Genomic DNA, 24606 nt, shown 5'->3' with positions numbered 1-24606 from the left:
AGATCTGTGTGATAAGAGAAGATCCCACATTGGGCTGGGGATTTAGCTCAGTGGCAGATATGGTGCCAATGAGCTAAATCCCCAGCCCTCCAACATTTCTATCATCAGTGTTCCAGAAAGAGAAAAGAAAGGTCAGAAAGTATTGGAGGAAATGGCCAAAAAAATCCCCAAATGTGGTGAAAGATACAAATCTATAGATTTAAGATAAGTGAACCCCAAATAGGATAAAGTGCTAACACTTCAAAATTTACTTGAAATGTAAATGATATATATATACACACTAATCAAGAGACAGATTGGCATGGTACATTTTAAAAATGTGATTCACCTACATGTTGCTTATATGAAATTTTGAGTTCAACAATGTAGGTAGGTTGAAATAGAAAAAACACATCATGCAATCATTAAGCTAAGAAAAGTAGAGGTGGCTGTACCAATAGCCAATGAAGTAGCCTTGAGAGTTAACCAAGTTAGAGATGAAGAGCCATCACATAATGACAGATGGGCCAGTCCCCCCAGGAAGATAGGATACTATGTGTACTTACCAAGCAGCAGAGCTCAAAATACATGAAACAAACACCAACAGAACTGAAAAGCCAAGTAGACAAACCCAGTTACAACTGGGGACCTCCACACCTCCTCTTCAACAACTCACAGAACTGTTAGAAAATCAGCAACAAAACACCTAAATGGCACTATCCACCAACAGGGTAGGACCTAAGGGACATAAATAGAACATAGAACACTTGTCAACAGCAAAACACTTTTTGTTTGTTTTTGTTGTTTTTTGGTACCAGGGATCAAACTCAGGACGTTGCACTTATAAGGCAGGCTCAGTGCCACTGAGCTATATCCCCAGCCCAACACTTTTTTTTGGTAGTGCTAAGACTCAAAACCAGGGCTTCATGCGGGCTGGCAAGTGCTCTCCCACTGAGCTATACCTCCAACCCCTGAGGACACAATTTTTTTAAGTGCCCATAGAACATTCTCCAAGATACACCATAAAGCAGCCTTTATGAAGGAATCAAAATCAGTGTTTTTTGACCATATGGGAATCAAACTAGAAATTAGTAACAAAAATGCATTAGAGGGGCCGGGGATGTGGCACCGCGCCTGCCTGGCAAGCACAAGGTCCTGAGCTCAATCCCAGGTACCAAAAAACAAAACAAAAAAAGAAATGCATTAGGAGTTTTAGGGGATTGAGGATCATAACTGAACCTATTACGGTGACCGTGTCTGTCACTACATCTGCAGTTATCTACATGAAACAGTGCCTGGCTCTAAGCCAAACCTCAAGAAAGCCATTTGTAGAACGGCTGTGGTCTTAGGAGTTCAGATTTCTTTTTGGGTTTAGTCCACAGAAAACTTATCTATTCAAATACCCAGAGCTTCTTGACAGCTGTTACTGGCTCTATCCAGTATGTGCTTATGGCAGCCTGAGCAAAATGTTCTCTGAACATGATTAAAATTGATCTATAAGTTTAATGCGATGCCTATTAAATCCCAGTAAAGTTTTGTTACTGGCATAGACAAGACAAAATTTATTGTAAAATTATATGAAAAGGCACAGGTCCAAGAATAAACAATCTTTTTATTTTTGAGACAGGATCTCACTACATAGTTCAGGCTGGTTTTGAAATCACTAAGTAACACAAGCTGGCCTCAAACTCGTGATCCTCCTGCCTCAGCTTCCAGTGCTGGGATTCAGGCATGTGTGACCATGCCTGGTTCTATAACATTTTGAAATGACAAAAATCTAGAAAAATGAAGGCCAGATTAGTGGTTTCCAGAGGTCAAGGACTGGAGTATGGGAAGGACAGGACAGGGAAGGGCAACATGAGAGATCTGTGTAAGGTTGGCCCTATTCAGTGCTTTGTGGGATGCATGAACCTACCTAGGCAATTACATTGTATAGAACAACAGACCACAAATTAGTACAGGTGGAACTGGGAAATCTGAGATCTAGTTTTTTGTTGTTGTTTTTTTTATCTAGTTTTATAAAATGATATTCTGGGGGAAAACTGGACAAGGTGTGAGGGAATTTTTCTGTATTATTTCTGACAATTGCATGTGGATCTACAGTCATCTCAACAAAACTTCAATAAAAAATATCTGAATGTGTACTCTAAGCAATCACGCAAGAGTGTCTGTTTTACAGATGAGGGAACCGAGGCTGAGTGGCTGGTAACTTGCCTAAGATGACAGAGCTGGTAAAAAGATGGGCCAGGATTCAAACTTAAGTCTGTCCAGCGCCAAAGGCCACTAACTTATCACAAAGCTATTCTGGTTGATAACTTAGAATACAATGTAAATGACTTAAGGGTCCAATTAATTGATTAAAGACATAAAAATATAAGTATTACTTCAGCCTTCAACAAAGGCTGTACTCTTCCTAAAGTGATAAAAATTAATCCTAGAGCAGGATGCCAGGAATCACGTAATAGAGCACAGGATCAAGAGTACAACAAGTATAAGGGATTTCACTGCTGGGCTCCTACAAATGAGCAGTTAGTTTTTACCTATTAATTCTAGAACTGAATTAAAAGATCAATGATAGGGCTGGGGATTTAGCTCAGTGGCTCCACACTGCCTGCCTCGCAAGCGCAAGGTCCCGAGTTCGATCCCTGGTACCAAAAAAAAAAAGATCAGTGATAGAAAACAAACATTACCATACTTGATTGGTAATGTTATTTTCAGAATAAAATAAAATATCATAAAGTCAAGTTTCAGCAAAATAATTTTATTTTCTAACATGGTAAACATATACATCCAATATGTGTTCATCTCACACATCTATCTACTCACAAATGACTTCCCAATCACAAGTGCTTTGATACTTAAGTAGGAACTACTGAAAGTTACCTTCATTGAGATAGGAAAAATGGTTTTAGACAGATAACATTCTGAATATACTGGATTGGTCAGATGAGATCTATAAATCTAGAGCTTTGGAAAGCTACTACTTTTGCCTCTAATACTTCCAGATAAACAGGATGCAGCAGGTATCAGCTTGTATTCCAGAGAAGTCTCATCAGTTTTTCTGGTGATGGAACCATTTATCCACTGTATTCAGAGAAAAAATCAAATTAGAATCCCTGTTGAGAATCAAAATCACACCTGACACGTAACCCAGAATACTGTACTTGGATTAATGGATCTGGCTATGGTGTCACCTTAAAACACACATATGCAAAGTTATGCTATAACAATTGCTGGTACCTCAGGATGGAGTTTTAGTTTGGGCTTTCTTTCTCTCTTTTTTGGTAGTGGGGGATGGGGGTGGGGGTGGGACAGTACTGGAAATTGAACCTGGGGAGCACTGACCTACATTCCCAGCCCTTTTGATTTATTATTTTTATTTTGAGAGAGGAATTGTTAAATTGCTCAGGCTGGCCTTGAACTCATGATTCTCCTGTTTCAGCCTCCAGAGTAGCTGTGGCTACAGGCATGTGCCACCACGCCTGGCTTGGACTTCCATACTCTCAATGCTAATCATATAATGTGATTTTCAAATCTGTTTTTGTTTTTGTTTGAGACAAGGTCTTGCTATGTAATCCAGGCCAGCCTTGAATTTGCAATCATCCTGATTCACCCTCCCAAGTGTTGGGATCACAGATGTGTGTCACCATGCCCAGCTTCAAATTTGTTTTTTAAGTGGACAGAACCACCAGTAAGTTATCAAAAGACAGATTTCTAAGAAACTTTAAAATGTTTCTTTTCCTTCTCTTACTCTTTCCCTTCTTCCTTCCCCCTCTCTCTGTATATATGTGGTACATTAAAAATACACATAACATGCCGAGGATTTAGCTCAGTGGTTTCGCTGCCTGCTGCGTAAGTGCAAGGGCCTGAGTTCGATCCCCGGTACCAAAAAAAAAGCCAAATAAAAATACACATAACATGCATGAACCTGGAGCACATTATGTCACATGAAATAAACTAGCACAGAAAGACAAATACTGCGTGATCTCATTTATGTGTGGAATCTGAAAAAGCTGAAATTCTAGAGAGAAAATGGTGTTTGTAAGGGCTGGGGTGTCAGGGCAGGTAGATAGGGAAAGGAGAGAAACACACTGATTGAAACAGTAGAAAGTCGCAGTCAGACAGGAGGGACAAACTTTATGGATCCGCTACAGAGAGTGCTGAGTATACTAAATAATAATGTATTGCATATTTCCTCCCTCTCTCCCTTCTTTCCTTTTTTCTTCCTTCCTTAGGCTAGAAATTGAACCTAGGGCCTAGAGTATGAGCTCTACCCTGAACTACACTCCCAGCCCCACTGTATATTTCAAAATGGCTAGAACAGTAATTTTTAAATGTTTCACCACAAAAAACATATGTGAGGTTACAGATTTGTTAATTCACCTGATTTAATCATTCTACATTATAATTATATTATCAAAACATCCCATTGTACCTGTAAATATATCACTGTCAATTAAACATATACAATTTCACATGCATATACATAACTTTTTTTTTTGTACCATGGATCGAACTCAGGACCTTGCCCTTGCTGAGGTAGGCAGCAGAACCACTGAGCTAAATCCCCAGCTCTTATATGTAATTTTTAATGTAATTTTTTTTTTTTGGTACCAGGGATCGAACTCGGGTCCTTCCACTTGAGGCAGGCAGCAGAACCACTGAGCTAAATCCCCAGCCCCTTTTAATGTAATTTTACACTAATGTAGCTCTTACCATCTGTTGGTACTGTGCAGGCAGAGTCACATGGTGGTGGTAGCTAAAATAAAAGATTAAAATGTATTAGCCTAACCCCAGGGATGAAAAAGTATATGGACAAAACTGTAAAAGAATTGGAACAGGACCACCCCAATTTTTAGGCACTATAAATAATTTAGAACATACAGGAACAGTGTAAGTTTTGCCCCACTGCTGAGAGATGCAAAGTCAAGCCTCTTGACTTTCTTTTTTTTTTTTTTTTTTTGGTACCGGGGATCGAACTCAGGTCCTTGTGCTTGCGAGGCAGGTGCCAGAACCACTGAGCTAAATCCCTGGCCCAAGCCCTTGACTTTCAATGTCACATTGGAGAATAATTAATAAAATACATGTTTTTTGAAAGGAAGAATAAAAACTGACATACATACATAATGACTTTACATATGCACACATATAAAAAATGTAGATAAAATGTTCTTATTAAAAAGTTACGATAATTAACCACTGGCTTTTCCTTTCCAGTTTTCCTTACTTATCTTAATTTTGTCAAGATTCATATGTAAACAAAGATGAATCTAAATGTACTGGGTTCACCAATAATGTCCTTTTTACAACACAGTATAAAGACTCCATTTTCTCTGGTTTGCCTTTTTCTAACATTATAAATGAAAATAATATAAGATGATCTGGTTCAGGTCCTGGAATGTTCAAATCAGAGTCTTAAAAATAGTACAAACAAGGGACCTGGGATTAAGTTCAGTGGTTCTGCCGCTTGCCTTGCAAGCACAAGGTCCCCGAGTTCGATCCCTGGTACCACACCATAAAACAAAGTACAAACTACTGCTTTGATAGTTTATTATCTCACACAGAAGTCTTTTTTAATTCTATAAATTGTTTCTGCAACTGTACTGACAATTTGGTAATTTCCTTGGTCCTTGCCAGGAACCAAGTCAAGTAAATTCCCATTGCTTCTTTTGTGAAAAAAGCTTATGGTAAGTAACAGGCTTGTGGGCTACCCAGAACCTTGTGGACTCATTCTGACTTTTTACAAATTATACTTTGCTGTCCGTCTGACTTATAGTTGACCAGGACCACTCCTCAGCTTCCCCTCAGTGAAATGCTACTCCCAAGTGCCCTGGGTTCTAATGCTCAGACCTCACGCAATCTCAGGCACACCGGAGTTTCTCGGCTAGCACGGCACACCCATCTCCCAGGCCACCCGTCTGCCCTCTTGTTAAAGGGGTCTGCATACCGCATCCACGATGGCTTTGGCAGCATCAGGGTCACACCTGAAAGGGCTCTCAGACACTGTTGTGTTCATGCTGATGAATAAAGCAAAGTAGTCAGAAGGTAAAACAACAGGATATCCTCTCTTCAGAGATAAGAAAAAAGTTGAAGACAAAGGCCAGATGACATTCAAGTCTGGTTTAGGTCAAAGCTTTCTCACCTATATTAAACATTCTAGTTACTGGTTACATTTTTTTTTTGGCAGTACTGGCGATTGAACCCAGGGCTCACCCCCACCCACAGGGCCTTTTTAAATTTTGAGACAAGGTCTCACTAAGTTGCTCAAGCTGGGCTCAGATTTGTAATCCTCTTGCCTCAGCCTCCCAGAGTGCTGGGATTACTGATGTGTACCACCATGCCTCTCTCTTGTGGTTAATTTTATTCAAATATCTTAAATTCAGATTTAAGACTCTAAGATGAATGCTTTGTAGTTCTCACTGAAATAGCTGAAAAATATATCTTTCCTAAAAATAAAAAAAGATATCTTTCCTAATTGAAAACATTGAGACAATAAGAAAACTGCCGTTCCTATCAGGACTGATGAGGCATCTGAAGGAGACTCATCTGACAGAATACCTGGCTCAATGTTTCTGAAAAATAACTCAGTAAGGTGTATCCAGAACCTTTAAAAAGTTCATAGGCTTTGATAGAGAAATTCTACCTCTCAGAACCCAGTGTGAAACAGAAACAATGATCTATAATGTTGTTTACCTTATGCCATTTCACGGTTGGTAATAGCAAAAACTTGGAACTAATCAAAATGTTCAACAAGGAATGATTAAAAATATTTATTCACAAAATAGAATATACAGATACGGGATGTTGTATACTATTATAATGGGGAAATGCTTACAATATACTGCTAAATTTAAAAACCATACAGTGAATTGTGCATACAGTATACTCTTAATTACCAAAAAACCTCCAAGTATTAATATGGGTATCTGAGAAAAGCATATTTTTTTTCAAAAGCTAATTAATTTATTTATTCAACCAATCTTTGAATGCCCACTCCACACATCAGTCATGACCTGATACTCAACAGGATCATCAGATGACTTTTGGAAATCTTTTTCTGTTTTATATTAATCAATTTTTAGATGACAATGAAAGGAATTATTTTTATTTTATGCTCATACTGCTCTTTTGATGAGGCCTCCTGGGATCTCAGTGGTAGGTCTGGAGGAGACAGATAAGCCTCCATCCCTAACTAGGATCATGACTATCAAAAAGTGTGGTTTAAAAAAAAAATGCTTTTGCTTATCCATAGTTCCAACTTTCTGAACTATTATAATATAGAATTAATATGTGTACAATAAGAAATGAAATAGCCGCAGTTATCTGTTACTTTACATTAAGGCCATTTCCATGAAAATAGTGAGATACTACAAAAAAGAAGTTAACTTAAATGCTAAGTTTTATTTATGATTGTACAATTTCACATAAATGTTTAACTCTTCTCAATTTTTTTTGTTTGTGGAAGGATAATGTTTTCATTTTACAGGGCATTATACTGACAAAGAAGAGAAGATTCTTGGGAAAATTATACATCAGGATATTCTCATACTCAGAGAAAAATCTTACTGCTGAGATTAACTTTTGATATTAAAAAAAAATTAAGCCATGAATAACAGTGCATGTCTATAGTCCCAGCACTGTGGAAGCAGGATGATTACAAATTCGAGCCCAGCCCGGTCAACTTATCAGGGACCCTGTAATAAGATAAAAAATAAAAAGGGCTAGGGATGTAGTTTAGTGAGAAGGTCCTGCATTCAATCCCCAGCACACAAGGGGGGGAAAAAAAGAACATGTGTATCTGTACATCTTGGTGAACTTTTGGGGATCTACCTACAAGATACATTCACAGTGGTGCTACAGAGAAAGACATGTTGCATCTTAATTTTTTTGGACTGGGTATGGCAAATTCTCCATCTCCAAAGGCTGCACCCATTTCTGCTTCTACCAGCTGTACAGTTCTTGTAATCCCTGGCTATCACCTGATTGTTTTGAAATTTTGCAAAACTAATGGAAATTACCATCATCTTGTTGAACAGCATTTTAAGTTATGAGTAAGACTGTGTGGCTTATAAGGAAGCTACCTTTTCCCATCTTTTTCCTTTCATCTATGGAGATGTTAGGTTTTTTTTTCCTTTCTTATCAACTTCAATAAAGTATCTATAAATTAAGGAACTCAGGTCTTTGTCATGTCTTATTTAAAAAAAAAAGAAACTGGAAAAACTGTCTTTATTACATAAAAAAATAATACCATTAAGCAAAACCTTCTTTTATGTATTTTGAGTTCTGTGTTATCTGAAAAGTCCTTCCCTACAAACTGAAAAATACACCTGCCTATGCTTTTTCTAAAAATGTTCAACACTAACATTTATTTGTCTGGAATGAAACAGTGATGTAAGACAAGGGTTAGAAACATAAAGGCTGGCAGAGAGCACCAAATTAATGTAAGAGTGTAAAATAGGCTGGAAATGCCAAGTGTGGTGGCACACACGTGTAATCCCAGCACTTAAGGGGCTGAGCCAGGAGGACTGCCACAAATTCAAGGCCAGCCTGGGCTACACAGTGAGTTCAAGGCCAGCCTCAACTACATAGCAAGACCCTGTCTCAAAAAAATATATATGTAAATAAAATAAAATAGGCTGGAAGAAAACTAGGGCTGGGATACTGTGTGTAGGGCACAGTCACCAAAACTGCATGGTTACAGCATCAAAACAAAACAAAACGGGCAGATTGTTACCTGGTTACAAGCAGGCACACCAGTACAGAGGTAAAGAATGAGAAATCTAGTTTTATTTTCTTCTTAGCCGGTTGGTCCAAAACCTCAGATCCAAAATACATTCTTTAAAAGAAAAAATTCTTTTTTTCTAGATAAAACTGAATGTCTTTTTTTTTTAAGCAGTGGCCAAGTTTATTCAAGAAAGTAAAAGTGAAGAGTGGGGAAGAAACTGGCTCTGCAGAACAAGCTTAGATAGATCAAGTAAAGAGAAAAAGAGGGAGAGACTAAACAAAAGTACATGCTGCATCTGGGAAATACAGCATGGACTACAGTGGAAATTTACAATAGCCTTTTTTTTGACACGGGTCTTGCTCCGTGGCCCAGACTGGCTCTGAACTTGCAATTCTCCTGCTTTGGCCTCCCAAGTGCTGGGATTACAAGCATGAACCAGCCCACTGGACTTGAATGTCATTCTTAAACACCAAATCTCTCTCTCTCTCTCTCTCTCTCTCTCTCTCTCTCTCTCTTTCTTTTTTGGTACCAAGGATCAAACTTGGGACCTTGCGCTTTCAAGGCAGGCGCCAGAACCACTGAGCTAAATCCCCAGCCCCAGCATATATTACTATTTAGTATCTTTTATATTCGATTTTAAAGTTTTGTTTTTCTGGGTCCTGCAGATTTACGTTTGGACTTTGGCAGTTTTAGAAAAACATTCTAAAAAGAAAAAATTTAAAAAAAAAAAAAAGAAAAGAAAAACATTCTAAAGCTGGGCGTGGTGGCACATACCTGTAATCCCAGCACTTGGGAGGCTGAGGCAGGAGGATAGCTGCAAGTTCAAGGCCAGCCTGGGGTACATAGTGAGTTCAAGGCCAGCATGAATTACAGAGCAAGACTGTCTCAAAAAATCATAAAATAAAATTAAATTAAATTAAAATTAAAATATTTTATATAGGATCCTTTCCTCCATTATGGTTCCTGTTTATATAGAAAGCTACTAATATACACATACAAGGGTGATCAGAAAATACAGTGAATGGTTAAATTTTTAAAACTTACTACAGTAAAAGATATATTATCAAGAATGATGAAATTGGGCCTGGGATTTAGTTCCGTGGTTTCGCCACCTGCTGCGCAAGTGCAAGGACCCAAGTTCGATCCCCAGTACCAAAAAAAAAAGAAGGATGAAATAAATGTGTTTGAAGTGAGAAGGAGGCTTTGAGGGGGGTTAATGGCAATGTGCCTTTACTGTAATAAAAATTTTAATTTAAACACTTACCATTTTTTTTGGTACCGGAGATCAAACTCGGGTCCTTGTGCTTGCACAGCAGGAGGCAAAACTACTGAGCTAAATCCCCAGCCCACTCACCATTTTTTGATAACCCCATCATATACTCATTTTGTAATTAGTCATCCTATGAATGCTTGCTTTTTGCCAGTTTCCTGGGCATACAGTATGATGTACAACAATTTCTCTCCCCTTTTCAAGTATCCTTACATTGTATTTCTTTCTCTAATTTACCTTACTGCCTAGTGTGTCCAGCATAATGGTTAAGTGAGGATAGTGAGCATCCTATTACAAATGTCTCAACAGCTTAGAAATCTATTGTATTGAGTAAGAACGCATGTTTGGGAGACAGACGTTGCTCCACACCTACCCCGGGTGACTTTGGTTGACTTCAGTGACTTCAGTCTCCCTACATCTCTGTTACCTGGCTGCCAGGTACTAACTGCTCAGAAAACATCAGCTATTATTATTAGTGGTAGTAAATTCAGCATGCATGGCTGCCACTGGGGTGGTTGTTATGCGTCTGACGTGTTTACCCCAGAGAATGCCAGACCTTTCCCAATTACGTAACCTCAGGCAGCTCTGGCTTCTGTTTCCTTTATGTTTAAGTCTGTACTTGTTCAGTGAGGTGCCTTATGAGCATCTTTGGGTTGTCTATGATTTTACCTTCCCATCCACATAGCACTGACTGACAAAACCAGCCTCTTTCCTCCCTTCCTTCCTTCCTTCGTTTTTTTGAGACAGGATCTCACCATGTTGCCTAGGCTGGCCTTAAACTTATGGATTCAAGCAGTCCTCCTGCCTCAGCCTTCCTAGTAGCTGAGACTACAAGCATGTATCATGGTGCCCAGGAAACCAGTTCAACAGTACAGTGTTTTATGGTGACTAAAAACTCTGAGCGACTGTGGTTCTACCGCCTGCCTTGAAAGCTGAGGACCCAGGTTCAGTCCCCAGTACCAAAAAAAAAAAAAAAAAAAAAAGTGTACCAATAAAGGTTTGGGCCAGGGATTTAGCTCAGTGGTTCCACCACCTGCCTCGCAAGCTGAGGACCTGGGTTCAATCCCCGGTACGAAAAAAAAAAGCAAAAAAAAAAAACCTCTGAGCAAGCTGGTTGGTCTGCTTTGTGTTAAATTTGCAGCAAAGAGGTAACACTTACCAACTGATTCCTTTCCCATCCGTTTTCTTAGTCACTAATGCTTTCCAATAGTCATGAGTGCTTTTAATGATATCAATTGCAAAGTCCTATAATTTGAAGAGATATATATTACAATGATGAAAAGAATCCTTTTCTTATCAACAATTCCTCAAAGCCTGATATACCCTCTCCCCTCTTTTTGCAGTATGGGAGACTGAACCCAGGGCTTTTACACTCAGCTATATCCCTAGCTCTTTATTTTTTATTTTGAGACAGGGTCCCACTAAGTTGGCTAAGTTGCCCAGGCTGGGCTTGAACTCTTGATCCTCCTGCCTCAGCCTTTTAGACTGCTGGCATTACAGGTGTGTGCACCACACCCAGATACTTTGTCTCTTTGAATCACTTCCTCTTATCAAAAATGGAAGAGAACATTTTCATAAACACCAATTCTGTCTTATATCTTTAGACTTTCGTTTTATCAATTTTTAGATGAAAACAATATGGTTCAATTATAAGCCTCACACAACTAGGCCTAAAGCTACAGTTCTGAATGACACTTACCTTATTTTTAAATTCTGCATTGAAAGCAAACTCATTTTCTGGTTTTCCATCAGGAACCTTGTACCTTCTAAACCAGTCCACAGTAGCTTCTAGGTAGCCAGGTTTCAGCCGTTCAACGTCACTGATATCTAGGAGAATAAGCAGGGTGTATGATATGTGTTTATACATTCAACAAAAACATCAAGTATTACATTGAGAGAGCTTAGTTTATTTATTTATTTTTTGTTTTTTTGAGACAGGGTCTCACTATATTGCCCAGGCTGGCCTCGAACTGGCAGCGATCCTCCTGCCTCAGCCTTCCTGGTGCTTGGATTACAGGTGTGCACCACCACACCTGGCAGAGAGAGCTGTAGTTTATTATCAAAAAGTTTAAGACAATATTAGGGCTTGTTAAGAAGAGAACGCATACAAATTAAAAGGAAATCAATCTACAGTCTTAGAATAACTCTGAAATTAAGTACTGAGCTATCAAATCAGTGCAACTATAACTACTGTTAGATAGGAGGAAAGAGAAATGATGGGGTTTCATAATGAAAGAACCAGTTTGGCAAGTGTGGATAATATCTATCAGAAAGGCAGAAGGTACTAAAAAGACAAGTTGAGGCTATATTTCAGAGGGTCATATCCCAATAACAAGACAAGAAAAATGAATTAGACTTATATTTCTTAATGGATTACTTTTTTAAAACTTTTTTTTTCTTTTGCTTTTAACTTTGTGGGGCTGGGGATTGAACCTAGGGCCATGTGCATTCCAGGCAATGCTCTGCCACTGAGCTCCATCCCCAGCCCATAGGTGACATTTTAAATGTTGGCTAGAAGCCATAGGAGAAATAAATTAGGAAAACAATTATTCATAATAGTTTCAAGAAAAATTAAATACTTAGGAGTTAACCTAACAAAGTGAAAGATCTCTATAATAAAAACTACAGTACTTCCAAAAAGAAGATGGAAAAGGACATCAGAAAATGGAGAGACATTCCCTACTCCTGGAGAGGCAGAACCAATATTGTCAAAATGACCACACTTCCAAAGTGATATATACATATAATGCAATCCTGAGCAAAACAGTAATAGCATTCCTTACAGAACTAGAAAAAACGACTCTAAAATTCATATGAAACCAGAAGACACCCAGAATACGTACAGGAATCCTGGGCAACAAGAGCAAAACAGGAGCCATCACAATCCTGGATTTCAAATTATATTACAAAGTTACAGTGATTAAAAACAGCATGGTATTAAAAAAAAAAAAAAAACAGCATGGTACTGGTACAAAAACAGACATGTAAATCAACGGAACAGAATAGAGGATGCAGAAACAACCACAGGCACACTCAGCCATCTGATCAGAGGGGCCAAAAACATATTCTGGAGGAAAGATGGCCTTTTAAACAAATGGTGCTGGGAAATCTTGCTATCCACAGAAGATTGAGTCAAGACCCATATCTCTCACCATGTACTAAACTAAAATCAAAATGGATCAAAGATCTAAATGCTAAAACAGAAACAATCTGTTGGAAGATATAGGTAAAACTCTTGAAGACCTAGGCAAGGACTTCCTGAACAGAACCCCAATTGTAGAAGAAATAACAAGAATCAACAAAAGAAACAACCAATAGAGCAAAGAGACAACCTACAGAGTGGGGAAAAAAATTTTGCCAGATTTTTTTTGGACAGAAGATTAATATCTAGACTACATAAAACACTTTAAAAAAAATTTAGGACCCCCCCCAATACAAACACCCAATCAGAAGATGGACAATTGAAATGAATAGACACTAGAAGTACAAATAGCCAGTAAATACATAAGAAATGTTCAACATCTCTGGCCATTAGAGAAATGCAAATTAAAACAACACTGAGATTGAGTACAGTACTGTACTGTCTGGAAGGAAGTCACTCTAAAATCATCTACAAGAAGCAGTAGTTATGCTCTGCTACCTGAAGGATGAGGAGCTACATAAATTATTTGGAATTTTGCTAGAGGGATTTGCCTGCCCTCCCCTACTTGTTTCTTCATTTGTGTCACTATGGATTCACGGGTATTTTATCTTATACTCTAGGTTATAATGCAAAACTACCTTAACTGTGTGTCCCTTTGATAGGCACTCATTGTGGTTCTTTAGAAGCATTTACTTCCTGTCACTAAGCTTCAGGCTCATTTTGTCATTTTCTGCCCCACCCCTGTAATCAAGGAGCCTTGGTGCCCTTTTATTGTAGAAGGGTATTGGAAACCAACAGCGAGGGCCCAAGAGTGCTCACCACTGTTGAGAGGGTCTTCTAAGCCTGCAGCCCATAGAGAAAAGAAACAGATGTGTGTACACCAATTCACCTATATCCACACATCTAAAAACATGTTCTCTATGTATAAACTTGTATTTACACTGTGATAAACATGAATTCTTACTGTATCTTGAACTCTAAGCCATTGGCACATGGTGAATTCTAGCCGCCTCCCTTGCTTATCTATAATCTCCTACTCCACTGGCTTCCACCTGCTCAGATCCAGGACACATGGACAGTGGCTTCAGGATCGCTAACTGTACTCTACCAAGAACAACTTTCCAACTCACATACAATGTCTCACCGACTCACTCATTTCCAAAATTTCTAAGGTCAGAACCTTGTCTCCCCATCCCCTCAGTGAGGTTATTTTATAGTAAATACTTTCATTTACTTAATAACTTTCATAGTAAAGTTTGTAGTAAAGTCAGATTCTTTTGCCATAGTTTGCATTTCATCCAGGAGTTAACTTTGTCAATAATTTTTAAAAATTTGCATGCATTAAGGTTCATTCCTTGTGATGTGTATTAGTTAGCTAATGCTGCTGTAACAAATTATTATAAACTCAGTAGCTTGAAACAACATGGATTCATTCATTCATTTTTGGCCTTCAACTTGTAATCTTCCTGCCTCAGGGCCGGGGATTTAGCTCAGTGGTTTTGCTGCCTGCTGCGCAAGTGCAAGGACCCAAGTTCAATCCCTGATACCAAAAAAAAAAAAGAAATCTTCCTGCCTCAGCCTCCAGAGTAGCTGGGATTACAGGCATATGCCCCTGTACCCGGCAACACAGATTTATTACTTAACAACCCCATAGGTCGAAGTTCCCAGTTTCACAAGCCTAGAGTCCCTGATGTCAGGAGGGCTGCATTTCCTTCTGAAGGCTCTGCAAAAAAAATCTGTTTACTTGCATTTGTCAGCCTCCACAGGCCGCCCACTTTCCTTGGCTTGTGGCACCATCTCCTCACCCTTAACATCTTAGGCCAGCAATGTGGCACCTCCCTGCCCCTTCTCCTGCCCGCACATCTCTCTGACTACAACTCAGAAAGGTCTCTGCTCCCAAGGACTCGAGTGATTGGACTGGGCCCACCTGGGTACTCCAGGATACTCTCTCCCCACCTCAAGTCAGGAACCTTAATCATGTGAAAGTCCACTGGCCACATAAGGGAACCCCTATTCCAGCTTTCAGGGGTTGAGAGGTGGGCATCTTTGGAGGGGCCATTATTTTGCCACTGTAAAGATCTATGGGTTTTGACAAATGCATCATACACAAGTTTTACTACTTGTGGTGGGCAGGAAACTGGTCCCTCAAAGATGCCCATCTCTTAGTCCCCAGGTCTCTGAATATGCTACATTTCATGGCAAGGGGGAACAAAGATAGCAGATGGAAATACGGCAATCATCTGACCTTCAAATTGGGATATTATCCAGGCCTATGCAGGTGGATCAAGTGTAATCATAAAGATCCTTACAGTGTAGAAGAGGGGGGCATATGAGTAAGATAGAGAGGAGCTGTGACAGAGAACAAGCTCAGAGTGATCCAAGGATCCAGCCTGCCACTGCTGACATGGGACCAAACTAAGGAACATAGGTAGCCTGTGAAGCTGAGAAGGGCAAGAAAATGAATTTTCCCCAGAGTTCAAGAGGATACAACCCTGGAGACACTTTGACTCTAACCCAGCCAGACCCATTCCAATTACAAGATGAATTCAGGGCCGGGATGTAGCTCAGTGGCACCACGCCTGCCTCGAAAGCACAAGGTCCAGAGTTCTATCCCCAGTACCAAAAAAAAAAAAAGACAAATTCAATAATTAGGTAAATGGATTAAAACATTAACCATTGCTTCTCGGCCTTTTGGCAAGATCAAGTGTAAAACATTAACCAGAAGCAAAGTTAACATAAAAATAGTCCAGATAGGGTTGGAGGTCAGTTCAGCAAGTGTGAGACCCAGAGTTCAATTCCCAGCACCAAATGTAATTATTTAATTAAAATAAAATTAACTTAGGTACAGTGTTAAAAAGTATAAACATTTATTCCCCACAGGACTTCAGACAATCAAATTATAACTAGCCCACACATTTATGGTCAGTTGATTTTTTTTTTTTTTGGTACCAGGGATTGAACTCAAGACCTTATGTTTGTGAGGCAGGCACGGTGCACCTGAGCTAAATCCCCAGCCCTTTGGTCAGCTGATTTTCAAGAAGAATGCCATGTCAATTCAAAGGGGAAAAAGACTTCAACAAATGTTGCTGGAACAATTGGGTACCATATGCATAAGAATGGATATCCAAGAATGGACCCCTCTTTCACACCATGTAGAAAAAATAATTCAATAGCTTCTCGGCCTTTTGGCTAAGATCAAGTGTAGAAAAAATAATTCAAAATAGACCAAAGATTTCAATGTAGAAGCTAAATTTATAAAACTCCTGGAAGAAAATATACAGTGGTACCTCAGTTCACAAATTTAATTCTTTCCACAATTCTGGATGTAGAATTCATGAACTTAATTCTTTCCACAATTCTGGTTGCAGAATTCATTCCACAGTTCTGGTTGCAACCATATTATAAGCTATAATCCAAAAGGTAAGTAACCAATGCTTGTGAGGATGCAGGAAAACTGCAGCCCTCATGCCCCATTGGGGAGAATGTGAATAGTACAACTGCTTTGGACAAGTCTGGCAGTTCCTCAAACGGTTAAACAGAGTCACCACAGACTCAGCACACCCAGTCCTAGGCAGACACCTGAGAATTACAAACACATGTCCACACAAAGACACAAACAGGGACAGTTACAGCAGTGTTATCCACGACAGCTCACACCTCCTGAAAATAGCACCAAATTCACCCGTAAAAAGGGAGTACAGAGTGACACAAGCTACAATACAAATGAATCTAGAAAACATGCTAAGTGAAAGCAGTCAGACACAAATGACCACATATTACATAAATCCATGTATATGAGAAATATCTAGAATAGGTAAATTCATAGATAAAAATGACTAGTGGTTACCAGAAGAGGGAAAGGGCATGAACTGAACTAGAGGCACAACCCTGGGAATATATTAAATGCCACTGAATTGTACACTTTAAAATAGCTGAAGCCAGGCGTGGTGACACGTGTCTATAAACCCAGCACTCTGGGAGGCTTAGGCAAGAGGATCACAAGTTTGAGCCTAGCCTGGGCAGGGCCTTTTCTCAGAAAAAAAAAGAGGGGGAGGGGTGCCGGAGTTGTAGTTCAGTGTAAAGGCCCTAGGTTCCATTCCCAGGACTGAGAAAGGAAGGATGGACAGATGGAAGGGAGGGAAGGAGGGAGGGGAAGAAATGGTGAACTTCAATATTAAGTCAATTTTATTACCAAACATGGGAAATGCTGATACATGCTACAGTGTGGCTGAACCTTGAAAACACCAAGCTAAGCCAGATAAGCCAGACACAGGCCACCTACGGTATAATTCCATTTATATGAAATGTTCAGGCAAATCCGTAGGGACAGAAAGTAGATTACTGGTTGCCAGGAACTGAGGGAAAGTGGATAGTGATTGCCAATGGATTCAGGATTTCTTTTTGGGGTGATGAAAATAACCTGGAATTAGATCATGGTGACAGTCACATGATATAATAAATATACTAAAAGTAACTGAATTGTACACTTTAAAATGGTGAATTTTAGGGTATGTGAATTATATACCAAATGTTTTTAGAAAAATATACATAGTAACTGAGTGGTATTGTGTGAGGAGGGAAAGGAAAATATTACTGTATTTAATTAATGCAAGTTCAGTAGTAAAAATAGCAATGCCTTGTCAAATGCTCCTCCATTCTTTAATAGTTTGAAAGGACTGGCTTATAATTCTATCACTACAGGTCAAGTTTGGTGGTTGTTAAGAATTAGAAAAGCAGTTGGGGATTTAGCTCAGTGGTTCTGGTGCCTTCCTCGCAAGTGCAAGGTCCCAAGTTCGATCCCTGGTACCAAAAAACAAAACAAAACAAAAAAAGAATTAGAAAAGCTTTAGCCAGGCATGGTAGCACATACCTGTAATCCTAGAACTCAGGAGGTTGAGGCCGGAAGATCACCATGAGTTCAAGGACAGCCTGGGCTACACAGTGAGACTCTGACTTAAAACCCCCACACCAAAAAAACGAAAGACTTGACACTCTTACATTTTCTTACCATTGTAATTGGCCACATCAGGATCGTCCACATTAATGGCAATGACTTTCCAGTCAGTTTCTCCTTCGTCAATCATAGCCAATATGCCCAGAACTTTCACCCTGATTATTTCACCTCTTGCACATACCTGAGAGTCAACAACCACAATCAGGACATTACAGAATAAAACTTTGGAAGAAAAGCTTTACTTGGTAAGTAAGAGGAAAGAAGAAAAATTCTAAGTTTCTGAATACTTAACTAAGATTGTTCCTTGAAGGAAATTTTTTAAAATTAGGCAAATAAACAGTTCACTAGTCTTATAGTATTAAGTTTGAAAAAGGACTTATAGTTTCTTGCCTAGTATGCACAGGCTTTGAGTTCAATCCCTAGCAGTACAACAAAATAAAAAAACCTGGACTTTTCACAGGTTTTAATCACAACTTTGTTTTTAGTTGTTTACTATTTCCCTGAGAGAGATCATAAAGAAATAACTATAGTCAAAATGTTCAAGCCACCTTACTTGATAGAAGAATCACTACCAGAAATCTCCAACTTAGGTTATTTGGCTCTAATCAATTCACTGATCACTCCAAAGAGGCGAGGTTTCCACTACTCTGTGATGAAATGTCCTCCAGTCACCTTCACCTCCTAACTAGTAGCTTAACTAGTGGCTTTCTTAAAGCCACTTAAGCACATCAGCTTCTTCTGTATGTGTCCAGTCATATGTGTCCAGACACACATTTTTTTCCAGACTAGGTTTAAATACACAAATGATAATGTATAAGGCTGGGGATTTAGCTCAGTGGTTCCGCTACCTGCCTCACAAGCCCAAGGTCCTGAGTTCAATCCCCAGTACCAAAAAAGGAAAAAATGGAAACAAATGATAATGTATAAATGCTTAGAATCAAATAGAAGCCTTTAATTTATCTCCCAAAGAGACATTACAATTTCACTAATGTTTATATATTTTATTCACACTATCTTTTAAGTAAGAACTTTGGTGTATTTCACTGATACCATCTTAATACCTGAGAGAAAAATATCAGGTATCATTACCTTGCTTCCAATTTCACAAACATCAATTGGGTCATTGTCACCACAACAGCCAGTGTGTTTGTCACTGTGTCCTGGGTCTTCCCATGTCTGAAAAAATAAAGCTAAGCATTTGTCATTTCTGTACATGCTGCTAACAAAGGGGATAATGTTAATATTTCTGCAAAAGTTTGAGCATTCAGCTACTCTTTAAGTTCTTTATTGATATTTAAGAATCCTAACTGCACACAATAATTTCAATTAAATTCTGCAGTTCCTATTATACAAACAATACTAAACTGAATTTAAGCTTTAAGACTAAAGATCTTATTTAGAACAAAAAGAAAATCAACTTAATAACTGAAACAACACACAAGCACAAATATGTAAAGACCCAAATACTTTTTACAAATATATTAAAAGACAAGTGCTTTGATGAACTGCTCTAGGTTGTTAATGTCTTCTACTACTAATTTCCTTTATAACAAATTTGTAAAACAGAAGTGGGTAGGCAATAATACTAAAATGGAAATGATAATGTTAAAAGCATTACTGTTGGCCAGGAGCCAAGGCTGAAAACTTCAATCAGGATTTTCTGAAGCATAAATTACTGGCTTTCTTTTGTTTTGCTAAATTGCAAGCCAGAGTCCTTGCAGAGCATCTCATAAAAGAGCTGAACCCTGTGCTTGCCAAGAAGTTAGGTTTAAAGTACACCTGTTATTTGGGTTCTTTTTTCCCCAACAAGAACATATATATGACTTGGATTTGCTTGCCTATTCAGCTGGAGTGAAGGCAAAAAGATCAAAGTGAAGGGGAATAAAGGAAGGCCATATCCAAAAAGCCAACCTAGAGAAGAATAAGCATATCAGCAATGTTTTCCCAAGGGACAGTACTTCAAAGTTAAATACTAAGCCACCTGAAATACAAGGTGAAGTGCTAGGATGAGAGCAAACGACTGGGCTTCCTTAACAAGCTAGAGGAGTCTGACCTATATTCTAGTAACTTATAGATTGTTCCACAATAGATTCCATTTAATAAACTTAATGATGAATAGAAACAAACCATTTATCAATAGGAAAAAATAAGTAGAACATTTAGTAAGTCCCACAGCATTTGCCTAGCTAAACTAAAATTAAACATGTATCACATACTCATAGAGATGTTCTAATGATTCATTCAAACATTAAATATAAACATAAATAACCTGCATACTGGCATTGTGCTGGGGATAAACTGCAAATCATGTAGATGTCCCCCTCCTTGAAGGACTGTGTAAGAAAACAGGATCCCATCATTACTTTATCACAAAGAGCTCGGCCTCAAGGAGGGAGCAGCACCCAAAACATAAAAAGTCAACAACTCTGAGAACTTTTGTGCACAGGTACTAAGTGCTTTCTTCATTCCTCCCAATAACCACAGCAGCTGAGTACTACTAATGTCTCAGAGTGGATCAACAAGAGACAAATTGAGTACTACTGTCATTCTGTATCTGACTTGCCATAGTATTTGTAAAAAAGAATGTATAGAGTTCATAGTCTGTAGAAAGAGAGAAATAGCTCAGAAAAGAATAAACTTTCAATTCTGAATTCAGACATTGTAAATACTTACAACTGATCTTGAAAAGTTGTTCAAAGAAGTAGTAAACCAATTTGATTATCCCTTCCTATGTTTAAAAAAACTTACTATACAGGGCCGGGGCTTTAGCTCAGTGGTTTCGCCGCCTGCTGCGCAAGCGCAAAGGACCCGAGTTCGATCCCCGGTACCACAAAAAAACAAACAAACAAACAAAAAAAACCAACAACTTACTATAGTGAACATTTTCTAAAGGTCATTAAATCTTTTTTCCAACAACAGTAAGTCATAAAAATATACATGTTTTGCAAGTTAACTGAGACACACCTGAGGGATGGCACCGTAGTTCCAGATATATCCTTTATAAGGGAACAAATTCACAACATAACGGAGTTTCCCCTTTTTTACATCTTGCTTAATTGGATTTAAAGGGTCCTTTGTAGCTATCTGAAATAAAATTTCAAATGGTTTATAGTTGGATGTGAAATACTACTTAAATAAGGATTTGAGGAAACAAATCATGATATGTATGACCCTTAATTTCACTTTCACAATTAACTTTAACTCTGACATTTTTTGTAATTTGAATTGTGTCTCTAATCAGCCATTAAGTGGAAAACTTACAGGAGGTATACAGCACTATCAAGAGGGGAAAAAGAATGTTTTCTCATTCCCGAAAGCAACAACTACAATTAGCTGGGATAAATCCTACCATTTGAGAAATGAAAGTACAAAACTTTTACAAAAAAGACAAAATAAACATTATCCAACTTCAGCTTTCCTTTAAAACATTTAAAAATTTTCAGGAATCTGAATGCAAATTATTCAGGTCACTGTCAAAAAGTGACCTACAGCACTAGGTTTCGGAAACATCAGAAACAAAGCAGTGAGGGAGCATGGGGCACAGTCACAGGCGGTAAATGTCTGTCTGGCTGGAGCACAGCGGGAAAGTGTTGGCACAGGGAGGCAGACAGGGACTGGACAGAGGACACCCTTGGAGTCTCACTGCTTCATCCTTGAGAGAATCAGATTCAGAAACAAGTCATTAATACCCTACTTCTGACATCTATGGTAAAACATTACCTCCATTTTTGCATTAGACCAACGTGGAACTTCAACTACCATGTGGAACACGTCCTGGAAAAAGAAGAGAAGGCCAGATGTTCACAGGAGCTCATTTGCTCTCTTACTGCAGGGAGTGTAACCTACTTCTTCCCAAGTTAAGCCAGTCATTTCACTGGGTCTCTGAAGTCAACAGACTTGCATCAGACTTCATATAGAATGACAGATTAAGAGATAAGGAAAATGCTAACTTTAGAAACAAGATGGCAGGTGTATGGTTGTTCATTGTATAATTCTTAGAATTTCTCTGAATGTTCTCATTTTTATTGCAGTTGTTTTGGTATTTTGAGGCAGGGTTTTGCTATGTAGCCCAGGCTGGCCTCAAACTCACAACGCTCCTGTCTCAGCCCCAAGTGCTGGGATTACTGCACCACTGTGCCTAAATATATGTTATATTGGGGGTGGAAAAAGTGTTTCCAGAAAGGAGGGAAACAGTTTTTAAACAAGCACTTCTTCTATGAAGAAGGCCATCTTCAAGACACTCATCTCCAGGCCTGGTGTCAGTCTCCTCCCACGGCACTGCAACGCTCAGGGTGTTGCTGTTGCTGCAGCTCCAATTTCAGAGGCAGTTTGTAGACAAACCCCAAGTTGGCCTAATTACCCAGTTTAGGTAATTCAGTTTAGTGTTAACCATGTTAATCAGCCAGATCACCCACATTATTCTTCTTATTCTTCTAACTTGGCTATTCTTGAAAATCAAGTCCCCCTAAAAAGGACTGGAAGTTTGACACTGAATACAAAAGAATATATTCAAAACTATTTTAACCAACAGCAGTGCTATTATAATTAGTTTATAGCCTTAAATTGATCTCAATAAGGTGGATGATTTTTCAGGGGAATAATTCTTACATACTTTCCATTTTAAAACAAGCACACACACACAAAATCACAACGTCATCTCATTTTGCATACTAAGTTAAATACAGACTTCACATAGGCTCTCTAATTAAAATGGAGCTTTAAATAGTCAGAATATGATTTTTACTAAGGAATAAAACCTTAATAGCAGATTATCAGTTTCTAGCCTCTACAAGGGCACAGATGAAGCTTAAATCTGCCATTACTCTTTTATAAAAAGTATATCTTTAAAAAACAAAAAGTGTATCTTTAAAAGTTGGTTTAAAATGAAAATGAGAATGGCTGTAGCCTCAGTGGGGTCAGCTACTCAGGAAACTGAGTCAGGAGGTCACCTGAGCCCACAAGGTTGAGCAGCACAGGCAACACAGCAAAATCACATCTCAAAAAAAATAATAAAGTGAAAATTATGTACACATTGTTTTTTAAATTACCTCTTCTCTATTTTGCATTAAAAAACAGGGACTGACAAACTATAAGGGAGTAAGTCAGCAATGACTGTTTTGGTTTAGGTCTAAAATGGCCCCTAAAGTCATGAGTCGAAAGGTGATGGATTACGGGGCGATATGGCTGACTTGCTGTTAGGAGGTGGAGTCCGGTGGGAAGAAGGGGTCACTGCAGGTGTGAGCTGGCAGGGCTTATCACCTTGATGCTCTGCTTCCTGAGGTGAGCAGCTCACCCTTGCCAGATCCTTCAACCCTGCCTGTCTCCCTTGAAGCCAGCGACTACAAAGGACTGAAACAAGAGGCAAAGCGAACCCCACCTCCTTTAAGTTTTGGGTATCAGGTATTTTCTCCCCCAATGAGCTAAGTGACTGACAAGATGCCCAAGCCAATAATGACCTTACTGCTACTTTTAATCAAGCACAAAAGCTCTACAGATGTATATTCAAAAGGTAAAGTTCTGTTGCTTATTTTAGTTATTGGTCAACATAAAACCAAAACATGGAGATTATAATTAAATCCAGGACTGAATAAACCACTCTATCCCCGTATCCTTGTAAAGTAATATTTAAATGGCTTAGAAAATATAACACTAACTGTGCCTGGGTAGAAAACAGGAGGACCAATTTTTGATTAAATTTTATCTTATTCACTGTTAAGTTTTTAAGAATTGGATTTACCTAGCACCATTTCTTAGGTATAAAAATGAAAGATCTGATTTAGGCATGGTGGTGCATACCCATAATCTGAGCACTTGAGAGGCTGGGGTGGGAGGATCACAAGTTCAAGGCCTGCTTGGTCAACCTAGCAAGACTCTGCTTCAAAAGAAAAAATAAAAAGGGCCGGGGATGTAGTTCAGTGGTAGAGTAATCCTGGGCTTGATCCCTTGTCTGTCTCCCCCGCCCCCCCTTCTGTAAACAAGAACAAATCAGGGCTTTTACATTTTCAGCACCAGCAATATCCTTCAGGTCCACAAGGTGGAGCTATTACAACATGAGCTTAACCCAGAAGAGAAAACAAAGGAGACTGGTTGTTACCACTGTAGAAGCATAGGCATATAGCCTCAAGCAATTGGGAGTGGTGACGCACACCTGTATTCCTAGCACTCGGGAGGCTGAGGCAGGAGGATCCTAATGAGTTCAAGGCCAGTCTGAACTGTACGTCAAGACCCATTCTTAGAAAACAAAACAAAACAAAACAAAACAAAACAGGTAGCAAATAGAGCTGAAATCACTAATTCTAAGGTTGGGAACTACAGTGGACCCTCAAGTTGCAACCAGACTGACATACAAACAACTTGGGTTAATTAGGTTAATGGACCTAATTCTGCCCTTTGTTATCTTGTTATCTATAGCACGCACCCAGGTAAACATCCAGATCTCAGCTGTATTGATTTACAACCAATTTGAGTTACAACCAGCCCTCAGGAACAGATAGTTTGTAAGTCAAGGGCCCACTGCATATTGGAAACTTTAATGA

General features: G+C 38.9%; 1 protein-coding gene across 2 annotated transcripts in view; it reads right to left on the bottom strand.

Annotated features, from left to right (window-relative positions):
- Positions 1 to 2724: 2724 nt before the first annotated feature.
- The window catches only part of Ppa1 (inorganic pyrophosphatase 1), a 31378-nt gene continuing 9496 nt past the window's right edge, over positions 2725 to 24606 (bottom strand). Inside the window, exons 3-11 of one of the 2 annotated variants that reach the window (XM_004846200.4) lie at positions 21791 to 21844; positions 21035 to 21154; positions 19160 to 19246; positions 18125 to 18251; positions 11674 to 11801; positions 11134 to 11219; positions 5927 to 5996; positions 4696 to 4738; positions 2725 to 3063 (exon numbers count right to left, since the gene is read on the bottom strand). In XM_004846200.4, the coding sequence (XP_004846257.1) occupies positions 3032 to 3063; positions 4696 to 4738; positions 5927 to 5996; positions 11134 to 11219; positions 11674 to 11801; positions 18125 to 18251; positions 19160 to 19246; positions 21035 to 21154; positions 21791 to 21844 (747 nt within the window). In that variant the 3' untranslated portion in view covers positions 2725 to 3031. The remainder of the gene's footprint in view (positions 3064 to 4695; positions 4739 to 5926; positions 5997 to 11133; positions 11220 to 11673; positions 11802 to 18124; positions 18252 to 19159; positions 19247 to 21034; positions 21155 to 21790; positions 21845 to 24606) is intronic. The other variant, XM_021259542.2, reaches the window with a different exon arrangement.

The sequence above is a fragment of the Heterocephalus glaber genome, unplaced genomic scaffold, assembly GCF_053883595.1.
Source record: "Heterocephalus glaber isolate CG9 unplaced genomic scaffold, H.glaber_assembly_v1.0 deba00001497, whole genome shotgun sequence".
Lineage (NCBI taxonomy): Eukaryota > Metazoa > Chordata > Mammalia > Rodentia > Bathyergidae > Heterocephalus > Heterocephalus glaber.
This window is presented reverse-complemented; position numbering and strand designations above follow the sequence as displayed.